The sequence below is a fragment of the Girardinichthys multiradiatus genome, chromosome 21, assembly GCF_021462225.1.
Source record: "Girardinichthys multiradiatus isolate DD_20200921_A chromosome 21, DD_fGirMul_XY1, whole genome shotgun sequence".
In the NCBI taxonomy this organism is placed as follows: Eukaryota; Metazoa; Chordata; class Actinopteri; order Cyprinodontiformes; family Goodeidae; genus Girardinichthys; species Girardinichthys multiradiatus.
Window position 1 is genome coordinate 33754375 of NC_061813.1, and position 26558 is coordinate 33780932.

The 26558-nt window shown below is 40.0% G+C and overlaps 1 protein-coding gene across 1 annotated transcript in view; it reads right to left on the reverse strand.

Moving 5' to 3' along the window:
- tmtopsb (teleost multiple tissue opsin b) overlaps positions 1-26558 on the reverse strand; it is a 44821-nt gene that overhangs the window by 6713 nt on the left and 11550 nt on the right. The window contains exon 3 of the mRNA XM_047349196.1: positions 13163-13396. Within this exon, the coding sequence (XP_047205152.1) occupies positions 13163-13396 (234 nt within the window). The remainder of the gene's footprint in view (positions 1-13162; positions 13397-26558) is intronic.

The window sequence follows — 26558 nt, forward strand, 5'->3', positions numbered from 1 at the left end:
TTTGTATTTAGGGCTGGAGACTTAAGTTATTGCAGCTTTTACATGTTTCCCTCCAACATATTTGTTTGTTTTGTTGTACAGGATAACTACCAGATCAAATGTGATTTAATGATTTATCGTGGTCTCATTCTTTACACCACAAAAACCTGGCATTTCAACAGGAATGTAGACTTTTTTTAATTCTCTGGAAGTAAAAGACAGATAAAACAGAAGGAGATAAAGTTAGAAAAAAGAAGATGATTAGGAAGACATAAATTAAAGTCAATAAAGAACAACAATGGGAAGATTAGAAAGAGGAATGATTCAAAGAAGAGACTGAAAAGGGACAATTCAGGAAAGAAGAAGTTAGCAAAGTCAGAAAGAAGAAAATAAAAGAGAATAAAATTTGAGTTAGGGAAAAAAAAATGAGAGAAAGAAGAAAGAAAAATATCGGAACAAACGAGCCAAAATGGGAGAAGAGAAATGGAGGGAAACATAGAAAAGAAAAGGGAAGAGGTGTAAAACAAAGACAAATAAGAGAAACAAATACACAAATGCAAATCAGGAAAGTTAAAAAGATAATGAATTTAATAATAAAGGAAAAGGTGAAAAGAAAATGGATGGAAAGACTGGAAAGAAGAAAATAAAAAGGGCAAAATGATATGGAAACGTCAAGAAAGAATGAGGAAAATAAAATAAAATAAAGGGGGATATTGGGGAAGAAGAAGACAAAGAAGTAGAAAACAAGGAATAGAGACACACAGGAAAAAAGAAAAATACAAGAATGTATGAAAAGAAGAACTAGAAGAAAGGAAGAACAAGAAAGAAAGTTTAGAAGCAGGAGAAGAAGAATCTCAAACCAGACTGAAACACCAATTATTTCAAAATAATGTCCATAAAACAGCTATAACAGATTCAAAAGGAGAAAATACAAACAAATGTTCTGGATGTTGTAATGCTCCATGATCTGAATCATGCAGTCGTTAAATACATGTGGCCCAAGAATGGAGCCTTGAGGAACCCCATATATGACTGTGAGTTTGGTCAGATTTATAATTATCAAATGATACAAAATAGTTCAGATCAGAAACAGTTTAACATAGCAACCAACAATCTCATGTGCTTTTTAATCTATCAATCAGAAAGTTAAAAATATAAAAATATATCACAGTATTGGTTTCAAATAAATAAAAAAATCCTGTTTTCTTTTCTCCATGTTTGTCGTCCAGCAGGCGTCCCCTGGATAAACGTAGTGTACTTAGTATACTCTTCAATTCCACACGTATACTGAAAGTCTACTACATTTCCCCACAGTCCTGCAACTTAAACAGACATGCTGCCAGAAACAAAATAGTACCCGAATTCACCCAGTCTGTTCTTATCCTTCAGCGCTAAAAAGGAATCCACTTATTTATAGGACAAATGAGACCAGTTTGCTGTGGTTCTTAACCGAGATACTTAAGGGAGACAGTGCATCACATATGATCCAATTAATTTCTGTTACCCCGAGGACATTGTGAAATTATACGGCTCAGTATTAAGTCTTTTAGAGTCCCAAAATAATAATCTACCACAGAGTGAGAGGGGGAAAGAAATGTATATTAAAAAGAACCCCACAGGAAACACACACTTACATATGAAATAAGACAGAAAAAATAAGACAGGAGTGGTAAGAGGACAACAAACTGACGTCAAGAGGGATTAGAGGCAAACACTGGGATCTTAAGGCTCAGGAAAGACCAAGCTGCCACCTGCAACTCAAAACCTCCCTGTCTAAAACCTGTGAGAGGTAAACAAAATATCTGACGATGCTTTAATTGAACGTTTGTTAGGGGTAAAGTGACTATGTATAAGGAGACTGCCATCCAAAGCTTAAGAACAGATAAAGAGTCGCCTTTTTTGGCCATCCTATCACAGTGATGCTGCTGCAGGTGTGACTCTGTTTTCTAACAATCTGTTGTATTTCTCAACTTATATGGCGTTGTGAAAAAGTGTATGCCCCCTTACATATTCCTTTTGTTTTTTGCTGTTTTGTCACAACTAAATTTTTCTGATCATCAAACTACTTTTAATATCAGACTTTTAAGATAACCCATGTAATATCAAAAGCATTTCTCAAATTATGATTTTATTCATTAAGGAAAAAAAAGCTATCCAAAATAACCGGGCCCTATGTGAAAGAGTAATTGCCTCTTATATCTAATAACTGGTTGTGCCCTTGGCAGCAAGAGCTGCATCAAACAAATGTTAAAAAGTCTCTTACATCGTTGAGGAATAATTTTGAACGGCTCTGCTTTGCAGAAATGTTTTAATTCAGCCACCTTGGAGGGTGTTTGAGCTTGAATGGCTTGTTTAAAGCCATGTTCAGAGTATTTTAATCAGATTTTATTCCCGACTTTGACTAGGCCACTCAAAAACCTTCATGTTGTTTTCTGACTCATTCAGAGCTAGACGTGATGGTATGCTTGCATCACTAAAGTGGGATTGACCATAAGGTTATTAATTAATGGCAGACATTCTCCTTTAGGGTTTTTAGTAGAAATCATGGTTCCTTCAATTACGGCAAGTCGTCCAGGTCCTGAAGCAGCCCCAGACTATAGCACTACCACCACCATGTTTGACTGTGGATTTCTCTTTTTCTGAAATGCTGTCGTAGCTTTAAGGTCTTGAGGATCATCAAAATGTATCTGGTAAACGTGAGATGGGCCTGTGTGTTTGCTTTGATCAGCAGTGGTTTTGGTCTTGGAACTTTCCCATCATGACAATTTTTGCATAGCCTCTCTGTCATATTGTTGATAACCTTTGACCTTATCTGACACAAGTGAGGCCTGCAGAGCTTTGTTCTGTTGTTTTTCTGGGTTATTTTGTGACCTCATAGATGATGTCAATGATTTTGCTTGCAGTGACTTGAATTTCTTTATTACCCCCTCTCTCCACCCAACTTCTTGTCTGCCTACTTCAAATAAATAACAAAACAAAGGCCACTAATACTAACCTATCTGAGCAATGAGTCTGAGAATAGAGTGTTTCTACTGTCTTTGTATTGTTTATTTAAGCTGGTTGGTGAAAGCCTTTCATTACAGCCAATGAAATGACCAGATGCCATGCGGATAGCTAATGCCTGGTTTACACGGCAGGATTTTAATGATGATTTTTGCTCCAATGTTCCCCTTCCGACATGCCCTAATCATCCTGATGGCTCCTATGAGATATTCCTGCCGTGTGTGGAGTTTTATGAGTGATCGATTTCCCAGCTCACATCTGAATGTTTGTGAGTGAAATCTGTTTGTGTGTGGCGTGTTTTGCTTGCTGTGTGGCTGGACTCAACACACATCGTAGGACCAAACCTGTGATACCTACGTTTTTTTTATTATCACGTCTGCGGTCTCTCAGGTGTGAAAATCATCTGACAATTTGAAAATCTTGCCATGTGAACCAGGCATAAAGCATTACAATTAGTCAAATGCAGGCCTGGCAGTTGGGTATGAGTGTGTTTTGCTTGACAAGCGGTGACGAGTGGTCAGTGCTGCATCAGATTCTCTGGTGGCCAAGCATGCGTCAGCTTTGCTTTTAGAGCCATCATTTCTGCTAAAGTTACTTGAACTGCACCATATTCCTATATTCCACCAGTTTATTAGCTTTTATTCATTTACAAATTTAGGACAATTTAATCAAAACCCTTGGATACAGCATGAATGCTCTAAAGACCTCACATCTGTGCATCATTACTTTTAACTCCCCCAGCAAACCTCCTCTCTATGGCAGGGGCATTTTGGGGACTCGTGACATCCTTCAAGATGTTCGCCATGAGTCAAGTAGACTGGAAAAAACGCAGAGCCTCAATATTTCCAGCTGTTGCTGAACAGTTAATTAAAAGCAGCACAGATTAAGACTCGCCATCAGTACGTCCCTGATTCCAGCAGTGGACTCTCAGCATCATCTGTTCAGAGGAGACTGTGATAATCAGATGACTACGGAGAGAGGCAGATAAAGACTAAACAGCTCAGACGCAAGAGGACAAACAGATGGCCTCTACATGTGTGGTTCCCACCATGAAGCAGCGAGCAGCAGCTGTGATTGGGTGTTATGGGGCCAGAGGCGCTGCAGGAGATGGAGTAAAAATAAAAAATCTATTTAACACTCAGGGTGACCAGCCCACCTCCTATATTTCAGCAGCACAACAACATAAAACAGACTTCAGATTTCTGCAAGAAGCAGAGCGGTGGCCTTCATGATCTCTGACCCAGTCTTATTATAGATGGTGAAGGTAAACAACCATAATCAGCCACTAATAGGCCATTAAGAAGCATTAATTTCATAGAATTCAAAAACATTAAATACGTGTTTTGTACATCTTTTTTCATCCATTTATCACCATTAATTTCAAATGTCTAAACTGTGCAAAAGAGACGCGACATTTTAAAAATTAGGCTTTATGTCAGTCAAAATCTGCGCTTTTAACTAACTAATAGTTAACCATATATAAACGTGATTCGAAGCATGAGGAAGCAAAATAAAAACCACATTATTTTCACAAAATAAAAAATCTTTCTGCCTCATTTATCTGTACCTCCTCTAATAACAAATCTCAAAAAAGAAAGTGAAGTATGGAAGTTTTAAAACTATCCCTGACAGAAGTGAGTGTTAAATTGCCAAAGAAAAGAAAAGCTCTGGAAGACTCAGAGGAAACAAATTTTCTCAAAAAGGAACCACAAATAGCTTTTATAATACAGTGCAGAGAGGAAGCAATGAAACGCTGCAGTTTATCTGAGGTCACAGAGATAATGTACATTATTTTCTATACTGTGTCCCACACTGTGGCATTATTTTAAAAAAGATGAAACTGTAGTCTATATTTAGGCTTAGTACTTTTAGATTTGTCAGGAGTCTTGGAGATGTAATTTTATTTAGATATTTCTTAAATTTATTTGCAAATAAAATTACAACAAAACTCAATGAAATACATTTAGTCATTCCTTGTCAGAAGCCTGAAGTTTGGTTCTTAAACTGTCTGGTTAGAAACATTCTGATGCAGGAGTAGGCCTAGTTAAAAACACATCTGCTCAGATAAAATGAAGGGTTCTTCCATTAAAATGGAGCAAAGCAGATGTAAAAATAGCAATAATTAGGCATATGTGCAAATTCCTTAAAACTGAATGTTTGCCTTCTTTGTAACTTTCTCAAACATATGCACATATTTTAAGGAAATTATCACTTTTTAAGCCGTTCTCTTCCTTAAATTTGCGAAACTTTGAGAAAGAGAAAGATCTTTAAAAAGTCGGGATTCTCAGAGCAACTTCGGTGATAACACCTCAGACGTGTCAAAGCAGAGGTGTAAAGGTGTCGTTGCTCCGGGTCGTGAATCTGCCCAGCGCTTGAAGTCTTCAACTCGCCTCAACTCACTGTGTTTATAGTCATGGGCTGGGAGGAACTGAAGACTGAAAGCGCCACACAGCAAAGCCTCCTCTTCAGCTCAGCAGGTTCGGGCTAGCAGTATCGTCGATCAGAGAGAGAATTTACCCCACCTCACAACAAGTCAGACATCAAACAAAACTAAATGTCTCACAGGCTGGAAAGTGACAAGCTTTCTGAGCTTGTCACTTTCCAGCTGTCTGAGCGACAGCTTGAGGAGGAGGCACATAAAAGGAGCGTGCGACGAAGGGTGGGGAGTGAAAAGGTCATCGCCAAGGTGCGTCACATCACACGCTAATCAAAATCAAAGCTGCGTTACCTTCAGAAGATTAAACACAACTCTACATCTCCACACAGTCACCTTTCCATTTCCTGGCCGTTCTTTATCTTAATGTCTACACATTCATCTTTCAGTTTTTACCACAGCATGTTCACTCCTGTTTCATTGTCAGTCCCAAATTTCCAGTTCCATCCCGTCTTTAATCGCGCCGTCATAACTTTACTTTTACTTCAGCATTCCTTCGCTGACACTTTTCCCTGCACCTCAGTTTTCCTTGTCCTGTTACTGCTCCTGCAAAAAAGTATGTCCAATACCCACTGCTGAAAGATACTCACTCAGCTGTTTTATTTTATGAAGAAAAATCACATTTATGACCTTTTAAATCATTTCATTAATAGGTAAGGTTGGTCCAGTTTGTAAAGTGCACCTGAAAAACTGGAAGAAAATTGTTAAAATGTATGGGTTTTTCTCAGATTGAGTAGAGGGAAAATAATTTAATCATCTCTTATTTGCAAACAAGTACTTGCAAAATAAAGTCAGACTATTTAAATGAGTGTATGGTTGAATTAGGATCCTGCTGCTGACGGGTGCTAAATCACTAGGATAAAAATTGGCCCCATAGGTTTCAAAATGCAGTTTGTGGATTAACAATAACACCATTTATTCTTGTGTCACAAGTTTAAATTCCCAGGTAAGAACATCAGTGAATATGCTGGTAGAACCAGGGTGAGGATATTTTGCCAGCCGACTTAAATGGAACCTGTCTGACAACATGAAGTAGGCTAAGATGCCTCAAACTGCAACATATCACGCCCTGATGTAAAATAATTCCAAAACAGATTAAAAACAAAAAGTAAAAATTTTGAAGTGGTTGAGTCAAGTTACATCTGGTGTTATGGATGGCTGAACATGGCTGTTGTAGTCTGATGGTCTGGGCTGCTTTACTTCTTCAGGACCTTGATGACTTCCTTTAATCTGTTCTTGCTTAAAACCCTTCAATGTGGCTGAATTAAAATTATTCAGCAAACAGGTGCGGGCCAAAATTCCTCCACACTGATGTAAAAGACGTATTGCCACTTATTGAAAATGCTTGATGGCAGTTGTTGCCACCCGGGCAAAACCAGTTATTAGGTTGAGAGGAAGATTTCTTTTTCACATAAGATCAGGTTGGTTTGGTTAGCCTTTTCCCCCTAATACATAAATCATCATTCTAAAACTGCATTTTGTATTTAATCTGGTTTTATTTGTTTGACAGTAACATTTGTAGTGAAAAAAAAACGCTAAAACAGAAGTACTTTCTCACGGCACTGTAGATATGTTGCGGCAAAAAAAGCATTGCCGTCTTCGTCGGGAACACAAGTTTTTCTTTATAAAGAGCAAAGCAAACAAACTACTGTTAGTGCAGAAATCTTCAGTCTTTCATCATATCGATCAATATTGATTTCTACTCGGAGTTCTTCAGGCTTCCCGAAGGTCTTAAGATGTTTTTTATCTCAGTTTTTTGTCCATTGTGGGATTATTCTCAAAGTAAATGTTTTTTTTAATTCATTAAGCTACTTTCCTCTGGACTATGAATCACCCATGCATAAAAAGGCTCCTGGGTGGCCTAATGTTTGAATCAGCTGTCCTTACAAAGACATAATTTCTTTCCATGTCTTTCTTCTAATAAAAAAAAAAAAACTTTCAGCACCAACAAGGTTCCCCAAAGAGCTATTAATTGAAAACTTGTTGAACAGTTGATGATCAGATGAAGGATGATGCATCTCTCAGATCTTGTCAGGTCTTTTCTGGATTTACCTCTCGTTTTCTTGTAAGATATGATGTTTAGACACTATTCGTCTAGAGTTGATATTTGTTTCAAGCCTGGCACTTCTTCCTGAATGTTCTACTAATCTGCTTCACTTGCTTTTTAAACACACTGTGCGCTGTCAAAATCAGATACAGGAACAAGACAGAAAATGAGTGGAATAACGACTCCTATAACAAATACACCCAGAAGTATTGGGTGACTGGAACCATCCATTTCAAACCACTTAATCTATGATATCTGAATCTCTGTAAAGTATTTTATGGAGCTGCAGATGATACGAAATCTGTAACAAACCAATTTAACTGAGTAAAAATAAACTGTTGATGTGATTTTTTTACTTGAATGTGTCACTTACTTGCAACTGATCCAACTCATTTAAGTAATTTACGTTTCTTGAATTCATTCTTCTAAATCAGTGTTCTTGTGATCCAAATGTCACAGCAGACTGACCTTAAAGAACTACATCGTGCCTAACAAAAAAAGAGTTATCTTCAGTGACTCCATAGAAGAAAATGTGCTAATTTGTTTGGTAACATACAGCATATAAACCACAGAGTCCTGCTGAGAAATGTGCAAACCTCATCTAAAAATGACCAGAGCTGCAGGATACCAACACCTCTCTCTGCAGCAGGACGCTTTATGAAGGACACATGCCACCCAGCAATAATGGTCTTCTCACCCATGTCCTTTGGGAAGCACTTGTGCTGCATCAGCACTGGAACACTAACAGATTTCATCCCCAGGCAGTTCTGAACAGCACAACTTAAACAAATACACAATAGTAATCCCTGCATTGGTAAGCTGTCTGCATTTAAAGGCACCTATCTGCTTATTCTCCTTATTTTTAAGTGAGAACATGTTTTGCATCAAAAGGGTTTCTAACAAATTATTGAAGAGATTGTTTGTGGTGATCCACTTTATGCTCAAAGCTCACTTGATATATGGGTGAAAATATTGGATTAATAAAATATTTGCAGCCCTAAAATGACTGTGTGGCTTTATAGGCTGAGAGGAGTAGATTGAATTGCATTATATTGTATTTCTTTGAACCACACCTTTATTTAATAAAGATAGCATATAAACTTGATATTGAACAACTGAATAATCGTAAAAGACTATGACTATAGTTGCCTTATTTGCAACTTTAAACACAACATATCTTCAAAATGCCAACACTTTAAGGTGGAGGCATTCATTAAATCAGATCTAAGAAATCAGGATGTTTTACATTCCCTAAAACTTTTCATCATCAAAGATGAAGACATCTATCAAGCCTATAAACAAAGTCTTAAGTTTACTTTTTTCAATACAGATTGCTCTGATGCAAACTGTTACAGTGGTACTAAAATCTAGAAGTAAAAACCAGTATAATCACTGATAACTCGGTTTATAACGTCTGAAACCGAAGCTGTCAGGGTGTGACACTTTTGGACTCTGTGTTGGTTTGTGTTTTGTTTATCCTCAGTTATTTTGGGTGTTAGGTTGTAGTTTCTCCCTCCTCGTTCATAGCTCCTTTAGTTATTGTTGTTTTTTTTAGTTATAACTTAGTATGGTTTACTCTTTGTTGTTGTTGTCGCTATTATTATTATGATTATTATTATTGTGCTCTGTTTTCCTTGGGTTCTTTAATTTAGTTTCCCATCTAGTATCTCTGTGTTTTATTTATGGTTAGGTATATGTGGTCCACCCCAAACCTCCACCGTGACAGAAGCCTAAAATCACACAAAAAACAAGTCTACAGGTAGTCCAGAGTTTAGTGAATTAGGCTGATTTGGAGATTTTATTCCCAAATTAATCTAAAACAAGAATAAAACAAGAATAACAAGAATAAAAACCAACAACATGTCAGTGTCTGAAATCTGTTAATACCCATCCAAAATGGGTTCAGAATCTGTTATTTGGTTAAATCAGTCAAAAAGGTCCCGGTCCTAAACCAGCCTGGCAACATCATCATAATAAACAGAAATAAAGGTTTGAAAACATCAGTCTCTGTGTAATTACTCTATAATGTGTTACACTTTATTAACTGAGTTACTAAAGTAAATGAAGTTTTCAATAATAAAATAATTTATTGAATGGGACTGTAAATTCTGTACAAAATCAGTCTGCTGGTCCAAAACCAGATCATCAAGAATCTTTCTGGAGGTTAGATGTTTTAAAATTAACATAAAGTCTCCAGAAAAACTCAGTTGGGAAAAAGGGCAAAGACAAATATAGCGAGATAGCTAAATTCAAACAGCAAATGGTTATTTTATACCATTGACATTGCATCCTATTTATTCTATGTTCACATTAACTTAATTCTTTGAAAACTAAAGGGCATTTGGGTCTCAGAAAAAACTGTTATGAAAAATCTGATCGTGAAATGTCTTTACATTTAAAAATATTTTAATGAGTTTTAATTTAAAAAAGTGTTGCTTGATCTTGATAGTAAAAAGGAAAAAGGTGATACTACGTCAGAACAGGCAACAGTGTCCTATCAGGGCTGTTCCTGTTTGTTCAGTGATATTAATTAACCAACTGCTTTGAAGATCTATTGATTGTGAAATCTTGCATGCAGTAAACCCCTCTGTGGTCATGAAATCCTTTGAGCGACTGTGTTAAAGCATCTGAAGGACATCACAGACACCTGCTGGACCCCTGCAGTTGGCTTATCGGGCAAACAGGTCAGCATATGATGCAGTCAACCTGAGACTACACTTCATCCTGTGCTAACTTGGCCACCCAGGGATGTATGACAGGATCCTTTTTGTGGACTTCATTTTGGCCTTTAACAACATCAACCCAAACATCCTCCACCAGAAGCTCACCCATCTCACAGTGCCAGGGTCCACTAGCTTCCTGACTGACCAGCAGCAGCAGGTGTGGCTGGGGAGCATCTTCTCCCGCTTAAGGATCATAAGTACCGGCGCCCCCCAGGGGTGTGTTCTCTCCCCACTCCTCTTCTCTCTGTATACAAATAAATGCAGCGGACCTGTTTCTGAAACTGCAGAAGTTTACAGATGACACCACCGGTATTGGTCTGATCCGGCACAATGACGTGTCTGCATACAGACAGGAAGTGGATCAGCTGCTCCACTGGTGTGGCAGAATGACCTGGAGCTGAACGCATTAAAGACAGTGGAGATGATGGTGTACCTCTGGAGAACACTCTCCCGGATTGCTTCCCTTCACCATCCTCAACAACACTGTGTCTACTGTGGATCACTTCTGGTTCCTATAGGAACCGCCCTTTCTTGAGTTCTGAGCTCGCCCTCACACACAGCCACTGTTTGGAAGAAGGTTCCGCAGACACTGCACTTCCTGCAGCAACTCAAAAGGTTCAACCTTAATCCACAGGAGCTGCTGGTCATCTTCTACACTGCCATTATTCAGTTTGTCCTGTGTTCGCCCATCACTGTGTGGTTTGGCTCATCCATAAAACAGGGCAGGTCTAAACTACAGCTAACATCTCTGCAGACCCCACACATCCTGATAACAAACTGTTTAAATGTTTATGCAACAGAGCACAATTTGCAAAAACCAGCTGCCACAGAGACAGTTTATTTCCCCAGGATGTCTCCTTGATGAAGACACTTAACAGAGTGCACAGATCAATACCATGCATATTTGCAATAATTCATTGCCCTCTGGGAGATATGACATTCATTCATTTGCATGTCTTTCTCTTTTGTAAAAACATATATATATATATATATATATATATATATACAAAAAAATATGTTTGTTTCCCTATTTTATATGTTTTTGTATTGTATTTAAAATGTCTGCATTGAGAGCAAAGTGTAACAGAAGTCAATTTCCTTGTTTGTGTGCACAAACTTGGTAAATAAAGCTAATTCTGATTTTCCTGCACTCTGTCCTGCAATTTTCAACATTAGTGCTGTGCAGCCATACAGCCAGCAGGGTGTCAGTTCATGGGGGTTCTGCCTTAAAGTGTAAATGAAGAGCCAGCAGCCAGAAAGTCCGCCTTCTGCTCGCTCCCCTTGCGGGTGTAAATCACACAAAAACTTAATTACTGGCCTGGGTGTCACATAATTAGACTCAGTCTGCTCTTCGACACAGAACAGACCTGAGAGCCTTATTTTTGTCCTTTTCCCAAGTAGTTCTTTTAATGTTTAGAAATAAAAAAAATCCAACAATATGGAAAAGGACAGGCAAATCTTTTACTATGCAAACTTATATATTTTGTATAGATTATGGAAATTTAATTGAGTATGCAGCTGTTAACGGATAAATAAATCATGCTGTATTTCTGTTCTGAGCTAACCACCTGTTAATCAAGTGTAACATCTTTATAACTGCTGTACTTTCTCAGCTGTGAATGGACACGTTTCTACTTGATAAGATCGCTTCTGACTCTGTAGAAACTGCGACTTCCATTAAACAAATTAAATACCCAACATTTAACTGTCCTTCATTGCTTTGGGCAAATAGTTAATGGAACAAAGGGTAAGTAGTTCATTTATTGACACTATTTTATTTCAGCATGAAGCAGGCAGCTCTGGTCTAAATCAGTGGCGGCGCAGTGAACTTTATGGAATTAGATTAACATTCCCAGTATGCTTAATAGTTGAGAAAATATATGAGGAATATGAAATACAGTTTGCGGATAAAAACATTCAACAATTAATATATAGAGAAATTTATCTGCAAAGATAATAACTGTAAGGAAATTTTGTGATGGCTTGTTAAAACAGAAGAACTGCAGACAAAGGTGCTTAGTACTAAACTGAACTATTTTAATTCTATATTTTGGTCTGGATTTTCCACTACTATCCATATTAGAAACATAATTTTAGCTATTTGTGTTAATTTTATTTATTTCTAGACTCTCACTTGTGTTCTCCCAATCTCTAGATGAGTATCACTGCATGAAAATTAAAATGCAGAGACAAATATTCTAAAATATTATTATTGAATCAACAATATGTGATACGATTATGGCAGAAAATTGATTAGGTCTGCAGGCTAAATATTAACAGTCTGCCGGCTAACAGGCTGAATACAAACAGTCTGCAGGCTAGCCACTGCAGCAGCTAACCGGCTTAATATAAACAGTCTGCAGGCTAGCTACTGCAGTAGCTAACAGGCTAAATATAAACAGTCTGAAGGCTAGCTACTGCAGTAGCCAACAGTCTCAATATAAAATTTCTGCAGTCTAGCTACTTCATCACCTAAGAGGCTAAATTTAAACAGTCTGCAGGCTAGCCACTACAGCAGCTAACAGGCGTAATATAAATATAAACAGTCTGCAAGCTAGCTACTGCAGCAGCTAACGGGCTAAATATAAACAGTCTGTAGGCTAGCTACTGCAGCAGCTAATAGGCTTAATATAAATATAAAACGTCTGCAGGCTAGCTACTACCAAATAGGCAACAATGAACTAATAGTTTTGCTATACCATTATTTTTCCTCCAAAAAATGGCCATCCATGGACATGTTTTCCAAAATGTGACAAAAAGTTTAAAATCAATTTTGGTTGATCAACTTTAACAAATTTCTGGCCAAATATTCAGTTAAGTTAAGAGCAGAAATATTCATATCCAGGCAGATTTAGATTAATTTAAATCATTCATTCAACCAAGACGTTTGTTTCTGATAGGGAATAAGACAGGCATCTCAAATTAACGTCCACAAAAACAGTGAGACGAGTTGGACAAATACATTGACCATCTCACCTGTTTATTCATGAATATGTATATAAAAGGGTTGACAACAGTGGAAAACTTGGCCAGCAGCGACGGCATGATGCTCGCCTCCGGGGTCAGAAGGTCTCTAGGGCCAAAGGTGGCGAGCAGAGCCGCTACCCCGTATGGCAGCCAGCAAACCAGGTAGCAGACCACCATGATGATGACCATCACCAGCACTCGCTGCTCTCTGCGACGGGTCACTGCTGAGCTCACTCTGCGCACCTGCAGGACAGAAAATACCTTACTGCAGAACTCTGATGACTCAAAGTTAACCCACAAAATATCTTAAAAAAGCTATTTGACCCTTGCTATTTTAATATAATTATCAAATAGGATAATTTCTTTCAAATAATTGTCATTTATTTGTTCACAAGCCTGCCTGTGAGTTATAGTTACTGTGTGTGTACATAGCCAACTCGAATATTTATCTTCAATAGCTACCTGTCAAATTCAAAGCCAGATTTTCCATCCATAAAAATAAAAATCTGTTTGCCATCCCAGTCAGTCCATTTTAAATTACAAAATATTTTAAGTCAGAATGTTTCTGCTTAAACTTCAATCTTGCCCAATCGAGAAGAAAAATTTCACAACGTCTAAAAATGCAAAACAAGTTTTAGTGTCTAGATAAACAATAATTTAGAATGAATATGTGTGTAGTCACAGTTTATCCAGTGAGTTTAACCTGAATTTCATTATTTTTTAGCAGATGTTACCTCCCCATGTCTGGTGCCAACAGTATTAAAAAGTTTAAATTCAACATATAACTGGAAAAATGTGAACCTTTTCCACTATTACTGTTTTTCTCTTGTTTTCAGAATAAACAATAGAATATAATGCCCTCATTGTCACTGTATTCACATACAAGATAAGACAAGCTTCTTTGGTAAGGTGCTTCATACCACAAAGCACACCTCACACACACACACATGCAGACATAAAAATACATGAATGGTGGGTTAGTGGTTAACATTGTTCCCTTACAGCAGGAAAGTCCTGGGTTCAAATCCCAGTCTGGCCTCTTGCATGTTCTCCCCACTCATGCCTGCATGAAATCTTCTTGGGTCCCAAAGCATGACTGTTAGATTGGCTGCTTGTTTTTTCTGAATTGCCATGAGGTATGAGTATGTTATGGAGCATTGTGTTTCACCTTCCGCTTCTTGCCCAATGACCACTGGAGACAGGACCCACACCCATTGCAAAACTGCAAGGATGTGTGGGTGTAACCATGAATGGATGGATGGATGGATATCATTCCTGCCTTCACGTGCATATCATAAAAACAACACTGTTGGAATTATGATTATTGATTAATTAATCTTTATCAATAATTATAATTAAAAATCATAATTTGACAAAATTAATTTCTTAACCAAAATGCTCATTTATGAATCGAGACCAGAGATGTCTTCTGGTGTTATAATTGTGGCTCAACGCCTCTGATAATTACAACCGTTAAATCCTCAGTAATAATTGATAACTATTACCAGAGATGTCACTGTTTAATCAACTGTTTCTGCCGAAAAGTGTGGAACCTCAACCTTATCTTGATTGACGAATCACTCTTGCACAAAATAAACACCGAACGCCTTCTGTTTATCTATGTGAATATTTATTAAATCACAGCCCTGATACAATCCGCTCTTCCGATTTAATAATCCTCACCTACTCAAACATGCAAAGTTCTACACAAAAGGGGTAAAATATCTAACTAAACAAAATATGGGATCAAACCAGCAGTTATGGCAAAAATGATAATATGACAAAGGGGTGTGGTTGTGAGGATGTTGGGGCACAGCTCCGCCGTAACTCAGTTATACTCAGTCATAAAACCTCCCCCAACTCTTGAGCAGACAAAGGGTTATAAAACTTTTGGCAGCAAGCTAGCAAGCAGTAAGGTTGAAGACAGAAAATGCGGAATTTCACCATGAGGTTATTTTAACAGTCCAGTCTCACAGCGCACCTGCGCTTGCTCTCAGGTGTTCAGTAACCCCACAAAACACAAACAAAGCTGGGTAGCGCAGCGGCTTCCAGACATCAAACACGGCACATCAAAGTTTCAATAAAAAGGTTACATGCACATGTCATTCAGAACACAGACTTTCTAAGAAAGAAATAAAATAAAGGACGGGTTTTACTTGTCGTCCCCCTTCTGAGCGGGGTTGAGAGAGAATGGGGTGGAAGTTGGAAGTTACTGTGCGTCCACAGTTAACTTCAGGAAAAGCGGTCAATCTTCATCCTCTGGCCTCCTTGGCGAAAGGGAAATTATGATCTGACCATCACAGTCGACTAGGACAAAACACGGTGGCGATTCGTCTCCTTGAAACTCCGTGTTTTTTTTTTTTTGTTAGGTGTTAAACTCACGTCTTCGATCGGCAAAGTGAAATTTCTGGCCTTCTTATTCCAGAAACCTCAGTTATGAATTCTTCATTGGCCAACGAGAGAGAATAAATGAAATCCACTCGGGACTCTTCTCCAGGTGATGCTTCAGATGTTGGTAACCGTGTCACGGTCTCCAGCTGAAGGCGAGTGTTCAAAATGGGCGCCTTCCTATATAGCGTCCTGTGACGTCCGACTTGGGGCGCCCCATCATATCAGTCGCAATGTCCGACAGGATCTGTAGGAACGGACTGTTCTGGATACAAAATGGCCGAAAACGCCAGGAGGCCTGGTGGCGTACAGCAACGTGCAAATGGTCCAATATTCAGCAAACAAGTGGTCCAACAACACACACTGTCTCAATAAATAAAGTGCTGTGTTTCTGCAAGGTATAGCAGCATTTAAGTGTTATTGCTTATGGAAAGAAGCTCTTCTTTCATCTAGTCTTCATCTTCTCACACGTGTCACACATCTCCCTGAGGGGAAAAATCAGTGACCATGGTACAAAAATACACGTCAGTGATCTTGGTAGTTTTAGAAAACAATCTAGAGGCAATTTTCTCTAAAGATGAAGGAAGGTGGCCAATGATCTGTGTTACTCCCTCTGTTTGAGGCCATTTTATTTGCTGCAAAGCATCCAGTGTACCATACAGTCACACAATACACCCGGATGCTCTCTATGGGGCAATCCTTAAGAGTTTAAGGCTGTGAAACCCCTCCACAAATTCACCATTGATGGGAAGGAGCAGTTAGCACCACACTTTCTGAAGTCTAAATTATTTCTTCTTCTCTTTCAATAATCAAGGTGTCATCTGAGCACCGTGCGGCCAGTCTGTATGTCTCAGCTCTACAGCCGCCTCCTTTTCTTCCTGAGATGAGTCCAATAACGGTGTCATATTCAAACTTTATGATGGTGTTAGAGAGGTGGGGGACGTTGTAATGCAGTGAGAATAGTAGTGGACTCAACATAGCTGTGGGGAGCTGTGGTGAGAATGAGGAAGATGACATGCGAGGACCAAGCTTGCCTGTCTGAGGTTGATTGCTAAGAAACTCCTCAATCCAGCAGCAGATATGAGAAGAAAGGCTAAAGTGAGATTGTTAATATTTTTATTGTATTTTATTGATAGATCCCCTGAGATAAGAACCAAACTGGATCAATAAGGACTTTTTTTATACTATCAGGGGAGATAGTATTAAGAGGCCGACATTTAAATCTGCATTCAGAAATGACCTGATAGTCATAAATACTGCACTATCATATTACAATGAAAATAATCACCGAGATGGAGAGAAAGAGTGAGAAAGGATCAGGCCATGGCGATGCAGTTTTGATTACTCTTAAATGGAAGTATTGAGCAATAATGCAGCTAACTTTCCTCTGAGAGAAATATCTGCTGACTGCTCAGTCTACAACTATCGTTTTATGCATGAATGCTTGATTTTCAAAGTTAAATGAAGCTTTACATGACTGTACATAGCTTTAGATCAAAATCAAGCGGTTTTTAGTTGACTGATTCCAAAAATTACGATTTACTTTACAGTGAAATAGCTCAAAAACGTTTGCTCCCTGAACATTTTCACAAAGAATGTGTGCTGAAAAATTCAGACTCCTGTTTCTTTCTATTTTAATGTAGAAAAATATTGTGGTTACAAGGAGATAACAATTTCTAAACTCTTACAGATGAATGTAAACATCCTTTTGTGTCTTGAAAGTGCCCTTAAAAAGGATTCATATCAGTTTAACTGTTTCACAGCTTGTGAAGTTGCAACCGTAAACATCAGTTGATAACAATGAGATCAGAATCAGAATCAGAATCAGAATCAGAAAAGCTTTATTGCCAAGTACGTTTTTGGACATACAAGGAATTTGTTTTGGCGTAGTCGGTGCAATACAGTACAAATTAAACAGTATAAACATATCTACAATATAAAATAAATATATGTGCACAGTTTTAAGTGAGTGAGAGTAAATATAGAGCAGTATAAGATGCAAGAGCAATAAAACAGTGCAGGTGATCATTGTGCAAGTAAAGCAGGAGTCCATGCTGAGCGTTAATGTAACACATAGAGTTACAGGTTACAAGTGTCCTGTCAGCAAAAAAAGGGGGGGTGTGGGGGAAAGGGAGAGTGTCAAGGTGGTTTCCGGGCTTTGTTAACCAGGCTGGTGGCAGATGGGAAAAAACTGTTCTTGTGGTGTGAGGTTTTGGTCCGGATGGACCGCAGCCTCCTGCCAGAGGGGAGAGTCTCAAAGAGTCTGTGACCGGGGTGGGAGGGATCAGCCAGAATCTTCCCGGCCCGCTTCAGGGTCCTGGAGGTGTACAGTTCCTGGAGCGACAGTAGACTGCAGCCAATCACCTTCTCAGCAGACCGAATGACACGCTGCAGCCTGCCCTTATCCTTGGCTGTAGCAGCGGCGTACCAGATGGTGATGGAGGAGGTGAGGATGGACTCAATGATGGCTGTGTAGAAGTGCACCATCATAGTCTTTGGCAGGTTGAATTTCTTCAGCTGCCGCAGGAAGAACATCCTCTGCTGGGCTTTCTTGATGAGGGAGCTGATGTTTGGCTCCCACTTGAGATCCTGGGAGATGATGGTTCCCAGGAAGCGGAAAGATTCCACAGTGTCAATTGTGGAGTCACAGAGGGTGATGGGGGCAGGTGGGGCTGGGTTCTGCCTGAAGTTCACAACCATCTCCACTGTCTTTAGAGCGTTGAGCTCAAGGTTGTTCTGGCTGCACCAGTCCAACAGATGGACCACCTCCCATCTGTACGCGGACTCATAACCATCAGAGATGAGTCCGATCAGGGTGGTGTCGTCCGCAAACTTCAGAAGCTTGACAGACTGGTGACTGGAGGTGCAGCTGTTGGTGTACAGGGAGAAGAGCAGAGGAGAGAGAACACAGCCTTGGGGGGAACCGGTGCTGATGGTCAGGGAGTCAGAGACGTGCTTCCCCAGCCTCACGCGCTGCTTCCTGTCAGACAGGAAGTCAGTGATCCACCTGCAGGTGGAGTCGGGCACACTCAGCTGGGAGAGCTTCTCCTGTAGCAGAACTGGGACGATGGTGTTGAAGGCAGAGCTGAAATCCACAAACAGGATCCTGGCGTAGGTTCCTGTGGAGTCCAGGTGCCGGAGGATGAAGTGAAGGGCTAGGTTGACTGCATCATCTACAGACCTGTTGGCTCTGTAGGCAAACTGCAGGGGGTCAAGGAGGGGGTCGGTGATGTCTTTTAGGTGTGAGAGCACAAGGCGCTCAAAGGACTTCATCACCACAGAGGTCAGGGCGACGGGTCTGAAGTCATTAAGCCCTGTGGTCCTTGGCTTCTTGGGAACAGGGACGATGGTGGAGGACTTGAAGCAGGCTGGCACATGACATGTCTCCAGTGAGGTGTTAAAAATGTCTGTGAAGACTGGAGACAGCTGATCAGCGCAGTGCTTCAGGCTGGCTGGTGAGACAGAATCCGGACCAGCAGCTTTCCGGGGGTTCTGTCTCCTGAAGAGTTTGTTGACGTCCCTCTCCTGGATGGAAAGAGCCGTCCTCGGCGTGGGTAGGGGGCTGGTGGGGGGGAACTTCAGGGTGGGGGTTGGAGGTGCCAAGGCCCCTCTTGAGGTTGGGGAGGTGGGGGTGGTGGATTGTGGCTGCAGCTGTTGGGGGGCGTCGTGGGAGATGGTTGCAGGACTGTCCCTTTGTCTTTCAAAGCAGCAGTAGAACTCGTTCAGGTCGTTGGCGAGGCGTCGGTCGTTGATGGAGTGGGGGGCTTTCGGCTTGTAGTTGGTGATTTGCTTGAGCCCTTTCCAGACAGACGCAGAGTCGTTGGCTGAGAACTGGTTTTGGAGCTTCTCAGAGTACAGTCGTTTGGCCTCTTTCACTGCCTTGCCAAACTTGTACTTCGTCTCTCTGTATATGTCTTTGTCCCCACTCCTGAAGGCCTCTTCCTTATCCAGTCTTAACCTTCTGAGTTTAGCTGTGAACCAGGGTTTGTCGTTGTTGTAACTCACCCTGGTGCATGATGGTACACAGCTGTCCTCACAGAAGCTGATGTAGGAAGTCACAGCCTCTGTGTACTCGTCCAGACTGTTGGTAGTAGTCCTGAACACATCCCAGTCTGTACAGTCTAAACACGCCTGGAGATTCTCCACAGCCTCACTGCTCCACTTCCTTGTCGTCCTCACAACAGGTTTGCAGAGCTTTAGTTTCTGCCTGTATGCAGGAATCAGGTGGACCATGATGTGGTCGGATTGGCCCAGTGCAGCACGTGGGATGGCGTGATAAGCGTCTCTGATGGTGGTGTAACAGTGATCCAGAATGTTGTCCTCTCTGGTCGGACATTTTATAAACTGTCTATATTTGGGGAGTTCGTGGGTCAGATTACCTTTGTTAAAGTCGCCAACGACGATAACTAAGGAGTCCGGGTTGGTCCGCTCCACACTCAGTATCTGGTCGGCGCATGCGCTGTGCGACCTGCACGTTAGCTTGCGGCGGGATGTAAACACCGACCAGGATGAACGAAGCGAACTCACGGGGGGAATAGAAAGGCTTACAGTTTATGATGAAGGATTCCAGGTCTGGAGAACAGTGCTGCTGAATCACTGTCACGTCGTTGCACCAACCACTGTTGAGGTAAAAACAGATTCCTCCACCTTTCGCTTTGCCGGAGAGTTCCGTGTCTCTGTCCGCTCTGTAGAGCTGGAATCCTGCCAGCTGCAGCGCAGAGTCCGGTATTAATCCACACAGCCACGTCTCCGTGAAGCACAAAACTGCCGATGAATAAAAGTCCCTGTTTTTCCCCAACAACAGTTGTAGTTCCTCCATTTTGTTGGGAATTGAGCGCACGTTAGAGAGAAATATTCCAGGTAACGGTGTTTGTAGTCCACGCTGGCGAAGTCGTACCAGCACCCCAGCCCGTTTCCCTCTCTTCCGGCGTTTCACCGCGTGAACAAAGGTGAGTAAAGGTGAGTAAAGGTGAGCGCACCTTTGACCAGAATGTCCAAAAATTCCAGAGCAGTAGGCAGAAAAGTGGGAAATAACTCCTCTGGTGTAGTAGCCCTGATGTTCATGAGTTCTTCTCTGGTGAGAGAGCTCCGGGTACCATCACAGAGGACCGTTTTAAAGCAAAAAACAAAACAAAACAATGCGCACCAACACGCATTGTTGGTGCGCATTGTTTTGGTGTTATATGATAGACCAATAGTGTTGAAACATTTTGTCACGTGGGCCAAAATTGTCAAGCGAAAAGTACACAAAACTGTCAGAAACAGGGCTGTAAATTACTGTAGATCCAAATCCATAAAAAGGGTTTTGCATGTTTGCCTTATTAAAAGAAAGGCATTCAGTTTCCAACTTCTTTTGGGCCTATTTAAAAGAAAAAACATGAAACCATAGTCTATTCTAAGCAATAAGAATCGGATTTGGGCCGCTCTTTCTCTACACATGTTTGCTGTATTTATGTAAGTTTCATAAATTAATTAAAGGTAGGTTTGAGTGGATCAAAGTCTGCTTTTGAGTACAGGCCACTGGACAGATGTGGTTTTATTTAATATTTTACTACTAATTTGTCTATAATAATTTTGTCCTAATTACAAATAAAAAGTCTCCATCTGCATCAACCACCTGTGCCGTCAGACCAAATTAGTTTTATTTATGAATTACAAACAGGGGCCAAAAAACATCAGTTCAGAGGCTGCAAATTGCCCACCGAGCCACACTTTAGACAACCTGTGATTAACAACACAATAGCGAAGAATTTTGAAGAGGAAGGAAAATGAAACATTGTTTGCAAACATCCTTTTCATTCATACCCATTCCGCCTGAGATAATACTTTGGATATCCACTTTTCACTAAAATTACAGCTGCCAGTCATTGGGGGTATGTCTCTACCAGCTTTACATACTTTACATAATTCTTTGCAAAAAAGCTCAAGCCCAGTCACATTGGATAGAGAGAACCTGTTAATGGGTTGTTATTCTGCTGAAAGGTGAACTTCTGCTCCAGATTGGTTTTTTGCAGCCTCTACCAGGTTTTCTTCAGGATTATCCTGGATTTAACTTCATCTTTCTTCAAATCAACTCACCAGCTTCTCTGTTTCTGAATGAATCAAATAACCCCTATCAGCACAGATTAGAGGGCCTCTCCTTCTATTAAGACAGACATTTTTTTCCATCATGTGTCAGTCTCTGAGCAGTCACCTTTTGACCAATGATTTGCTGGACTAAATAACACCTTCAGTGTTACCCTGAGCAACCTACAGCATTTCAATGGAGGTGACAACTGCTGTGTCAGCTGGATGCCGAGCAAGTTCAAAGTATATTTCCAGCTCTCACTTCCTACTGGACAAGGGTAGTTTTTTAATAGCTGCATATTCAGGACAACAACTATAATATGTTAAGACGGCTGACAGTCAGGTCAATAACAGACCATCAAGATTCATTTGAACAAGGACAACCTCAATATGATTGCTGGGCTGACAGACAGCGGTGATGCCACTAAAGTCAGAGTACAGTGAAGGTTGGGAAGATGTTAAAAGACTAAAAGTGAGTCAAATTATTTCTAATTTTGTTTATTTTGTGCACATTGTGCATAAATGGCTTTGTGACATGGCTTAAATCATAGCTGAGCCCATTTGGAAGAAACAAAAGAACAAATAAAACACCTGGAGTTTGCATGTTCCCCTTGTGCATATGTGGGTTTAAACTGGGTCCAAAGTGTCTAAAGACTACTGGACTTCTTTTCTTGTTTGCTGAAGACTTTCCGGTTCTCTCCAAAAGTTTTTTTTAGCACAGGACATGGATTGGTATAAGGTTTATAAGCTGTGGTCACAACAATCCCACTAATGGCGCCATTAAGGTCACATATGAGGCTATTAGGTGACAACGATCCAACTGTTGAACCAAATAAGGAGTATTGCCAGTGACTGATGTGACCCTAACAGCCCCATCAGGGACCTTAACAGTATCTGACTACAATTTATAAGGCTGATGCTTCTGACCCATGTTCAGAAATAGAAGCCATTTGGAAGAGAGATGAAACATCTTAGAGAAAAAGAGAAGAAGTCCAGTTGTCTTTTATTAAAGCACAGAGGATTGTCATGTCCTAGATAGATGAGACTCTACACCAACCTCTTAATCAGGTGCTTCAGTTTCCTCCAACAGTCTGAAAACATGCAGGTTAGGTTTGGTTGCCACTTTAAGGTGCCCATGGGCTTCCCAGGCCAGAAGGGTACAGTGGCTTTCAGAAGTCTACAAGCCCTTGTTAAAGTCCAGGTTTTGGTTGAACCAAAAAATAGGTAATGATAAATTTTTTATTTTAACCTTTTCCACCTTTAATGTGACATATATCCTGTACAATTCAATGACAAATAGAGGGAAATATATAAACATTTAAAAAAGTGTGATACCTTGGTTGCATTTGTGTTCACACACTTAAACTAAAACTAAAATCACCTTTTGATTTAATTTCAGCACTCAATGTTCTTTGGTTAAAATCGATTACCATCCTGCACCTGAACTCGCCAATATTTGCCAAGCAGATGGAGAAACCTCTAAAGAGTTTAAAGTCTGCAATCTGATTCTGTTATGCTAAATGGAAAATTGAAAAAATGTTGTTTGCAGAGTAGAAGCCTCAACATCTTCTTAAACATAGAGTCAACCCACAGTGGTACACACAAATGCAATATATAAAGCAGAAAAACAAAAACTGGCAGAAGAATTCAAGTTTACAGTGATAGCTGCAATCGCACCTCAAAAATGCTCTCGGCATAGGCAAAACACGGATCAAGGTCTGTCAGACTTTCCACATTATGAGCCAGCAGGGTGTGGGATTCAAGGCTATATCTGCCTTTAATAATCAGGTATCTTGTACAGTTTCAGTTGTTTGTATTCAGCTCATTTAGAATATATAACATTTCAAGGACCCATGATGTTTTCTCCCTTAAGAGATCACCATAACTGACCCTTTGCCTCCATCTCACCCTACCATCGTCCTCTGTCACACAAACCCTCTGCATATTCTCCTTCATTACATGCATGCCATACCAACTTTATTTATGAAGTGCTTTAAAACAAAGTGCTGCACATAACTGCAAACTGTAAACATAAACTAATAGAAAAGGCATATATAAATATGATATAAGAACAATAAAATATTAAACACAATAAAATCAATTAAAACAAACAACGTCAAACTAAGTATCTTTGGTTGAAAGCCAATGAATAAATATGGGTTTTAAGTTTTAAAAGCAGGCATTGAAGGAGCCTCTCTAATATGCAGGTGTAGGTTATTCCACAGTTGAGGAGCAGCAACAGAGAAGGCCCTGCTTCCTCTGAGCTTCCCCCTAAACCCTGGTACCTGCAAAAGCTGCATTTCGGCCGATCTGCGGGGCCGCAAAGGTAAGTATGGATGAATTAGCTCAGAGAGGTACGACGGGGCAAGGTCTTTCAAGGATTTAAAAACAAAAATAAGAATTATAAAATGAACTCTAAAATGCACAGACAGCCATTGGAGTGAGGCCAGAACAGGGGGGATGTTTCTGTTTTTGGAGCTCCAGTTAAAAGACATGGAGCATCATTTTGAACCATCTGCAGACAACAGAGCGAGGACTGACTCCAAAATTAATAAAATTACAATAGTGTAAGCAGGATGAAATAAAGCATGGATGTCATTTTTACCAACTGCCTTAAGTGATAAGAGCAGGACCCTACGTCTGCTCTAATTTGACTGCCTAATTTAAAATCCCTGTCTAACTTAAAACCCAAATCTGTGAAACTTGGTTTAAAATAGACTGTCAGGGGTCCCAAATCGACAGTGATGGACTCACATGGGCCATTTGGTCCAAACATCACCTCTGTTTTCTTTTGTTTTCAGTAAAATTTAGAAAGTTTAGGGCCAGCCAAGCTTTAATATCCTGCAAGCAATCCAATATTGCTTTTGTTAAAAAACTGTCCTTCTGCTTTAAGGGCAGATACACTGAATTGGGTCCCACCACCAAATCAATGAATTCCAGCGTTCCAATCACTTGCATAGCTGCAGGTGTATAAAGTTTGCTGTGTTCTGAATTCCCACTAAGTTATTTAGATGTAATGTTAAAATGTTGTGGTCCACTATGACAAAAGCAGCAGTTAGGTCCAGCAAAAACAACGCAGGACAGTCACCAGAATCACAGGCCAAAAAAATTTTGTTAATGACTCTTAATAATGCTGGTCCGGTACTGTGGAAGGCTTTAAAAACCAGACTGAAAGATTTCAAGAAGGTCATTTTCATCCAAGAATGACTGTAGTTGACAGAATACAATCTTCTCTAAAGTTTTTGAAACAAATGGCAGCTTACGAATGGGTCTACATTTAGCCAACACATACTGATTTTTTAAGATCTTAGACTACAAAATAATCACATTATTAAAAAGCTATAAAAAGCTTTTAAAATGTGCACAGTTTTAACAGGTAATATATACTAAAGGTTTAAAATAATAAATTACATGGATCTTATAGGAAGCTTCAAACAGATAAGTTAAGTTGTAAACTACCGTCATCTTTTGGGATCCTTAAAAAAAAATTTAAATTTATGTAGGTTTTAGTCCAGTAAATATTAAAGCAAAGTACACAGTTTCACAATCAGTTTTACATGTTTTGCAAAGTTTCATTCAAAGTAAATGAACCCGAAGACTGCATAGCAATGTGTTTAGAGAAAGCCAAACACAACAACATATCACCACAAAAACCTCATGCTAACTGTCAATTATGGTAGGGCGGGAGTAATAATTTGAGCTTTTTCTGTTCCTACAGGCACCTTGGGTCATTGAGCTGACCTTGAACTCCTCCGTATACCAAAGTAAGCCAGAGTCAAATGAAAAGACAGCTGTCCATCCATGGAGGCTTGGCCCAAACTGAGCCAACAGCAGAACAATGATCCAAAACACAGCAGCATAAGTCCAACAGAATTACCCAAAAAAAAAAAAAAAAAAGAATCAAGTGTTGCAGTGGCCTAGTCAAAGTCCAAACCTGCTGCGGTGAAACCTTCAGAGAGCTGTGCCTCTGCTTTCATTTAATAAATGAGGGTGTGAAATCTGTTGTGTTCTCGTACACCTAAGATTATATTTTAAAAAAAAATAATGTAACTGTAGTTGTCCTTGAAAGCAAAATATACCTATTACCCATAATGAGTTTTCAAAAATGCAGTTTAACCTATAGATTAACCTATGTATAAATGATAGCCTCCTGCCTTTGCTTGCCAAGCTCACGGGTCAGAGATTGACCTCCAGCAGCTTACTTCCTACACCCACTGTCAAAGTTTGCGGTGGGGAAGCACCAACGCGGTAGCAGGACATCGGCAGCCGCATGGTGGATGGATACATTTAATGAACAAAGATGAACTTACAGGACACAAAGGAAACACAGGAACCAGGAATGACAACAGGGACTGCAACGAAAATACAACAGACGACCCGACAATGAGGGAACAGAAAACATGGAGTTAAATACAGCAGATGAACGGTACCACATGGGACACAGGTGGGTGCAATTAACAGAAACACAAAACAGGTGTGGATCATGACACCGACATCCTGAGAGTCTAGGCTCCAGAATGGTGTCTCCCTAATCTGTTGATTCATCAAGAGACTTGCTTAGTTCGCTTAGTTCGACCCCTTCCCTAAAAACTGATTTGCCCCAGAAAACAGAGGTGCCCACTCTATCATAGCTGTTTTACTTCTTTGCTTTCCTCTTTTTGTCAGATGTTCTGCCCCTCTTTACACCTACGTGCAATTTCCATCAGCAAACCTGCCACCACTAACAAGAAGCACGCTGAGAGTCTTCTCACCACATCTGGCCCTTTTCTCCTCCTGTAATTAATTCACATGGCACGAACAACAACATATTTGACAGCTCTCAACAGATGTGGATGCAGTATTGTATCTTCTTCCCCCTGCTGATAGAAATTGGAGTATAATTACAGCTGATTTAGGATGATTTCCAACCCTTAAGAATCATCTGAATAACAGGAGAAATGGAAATAACAAA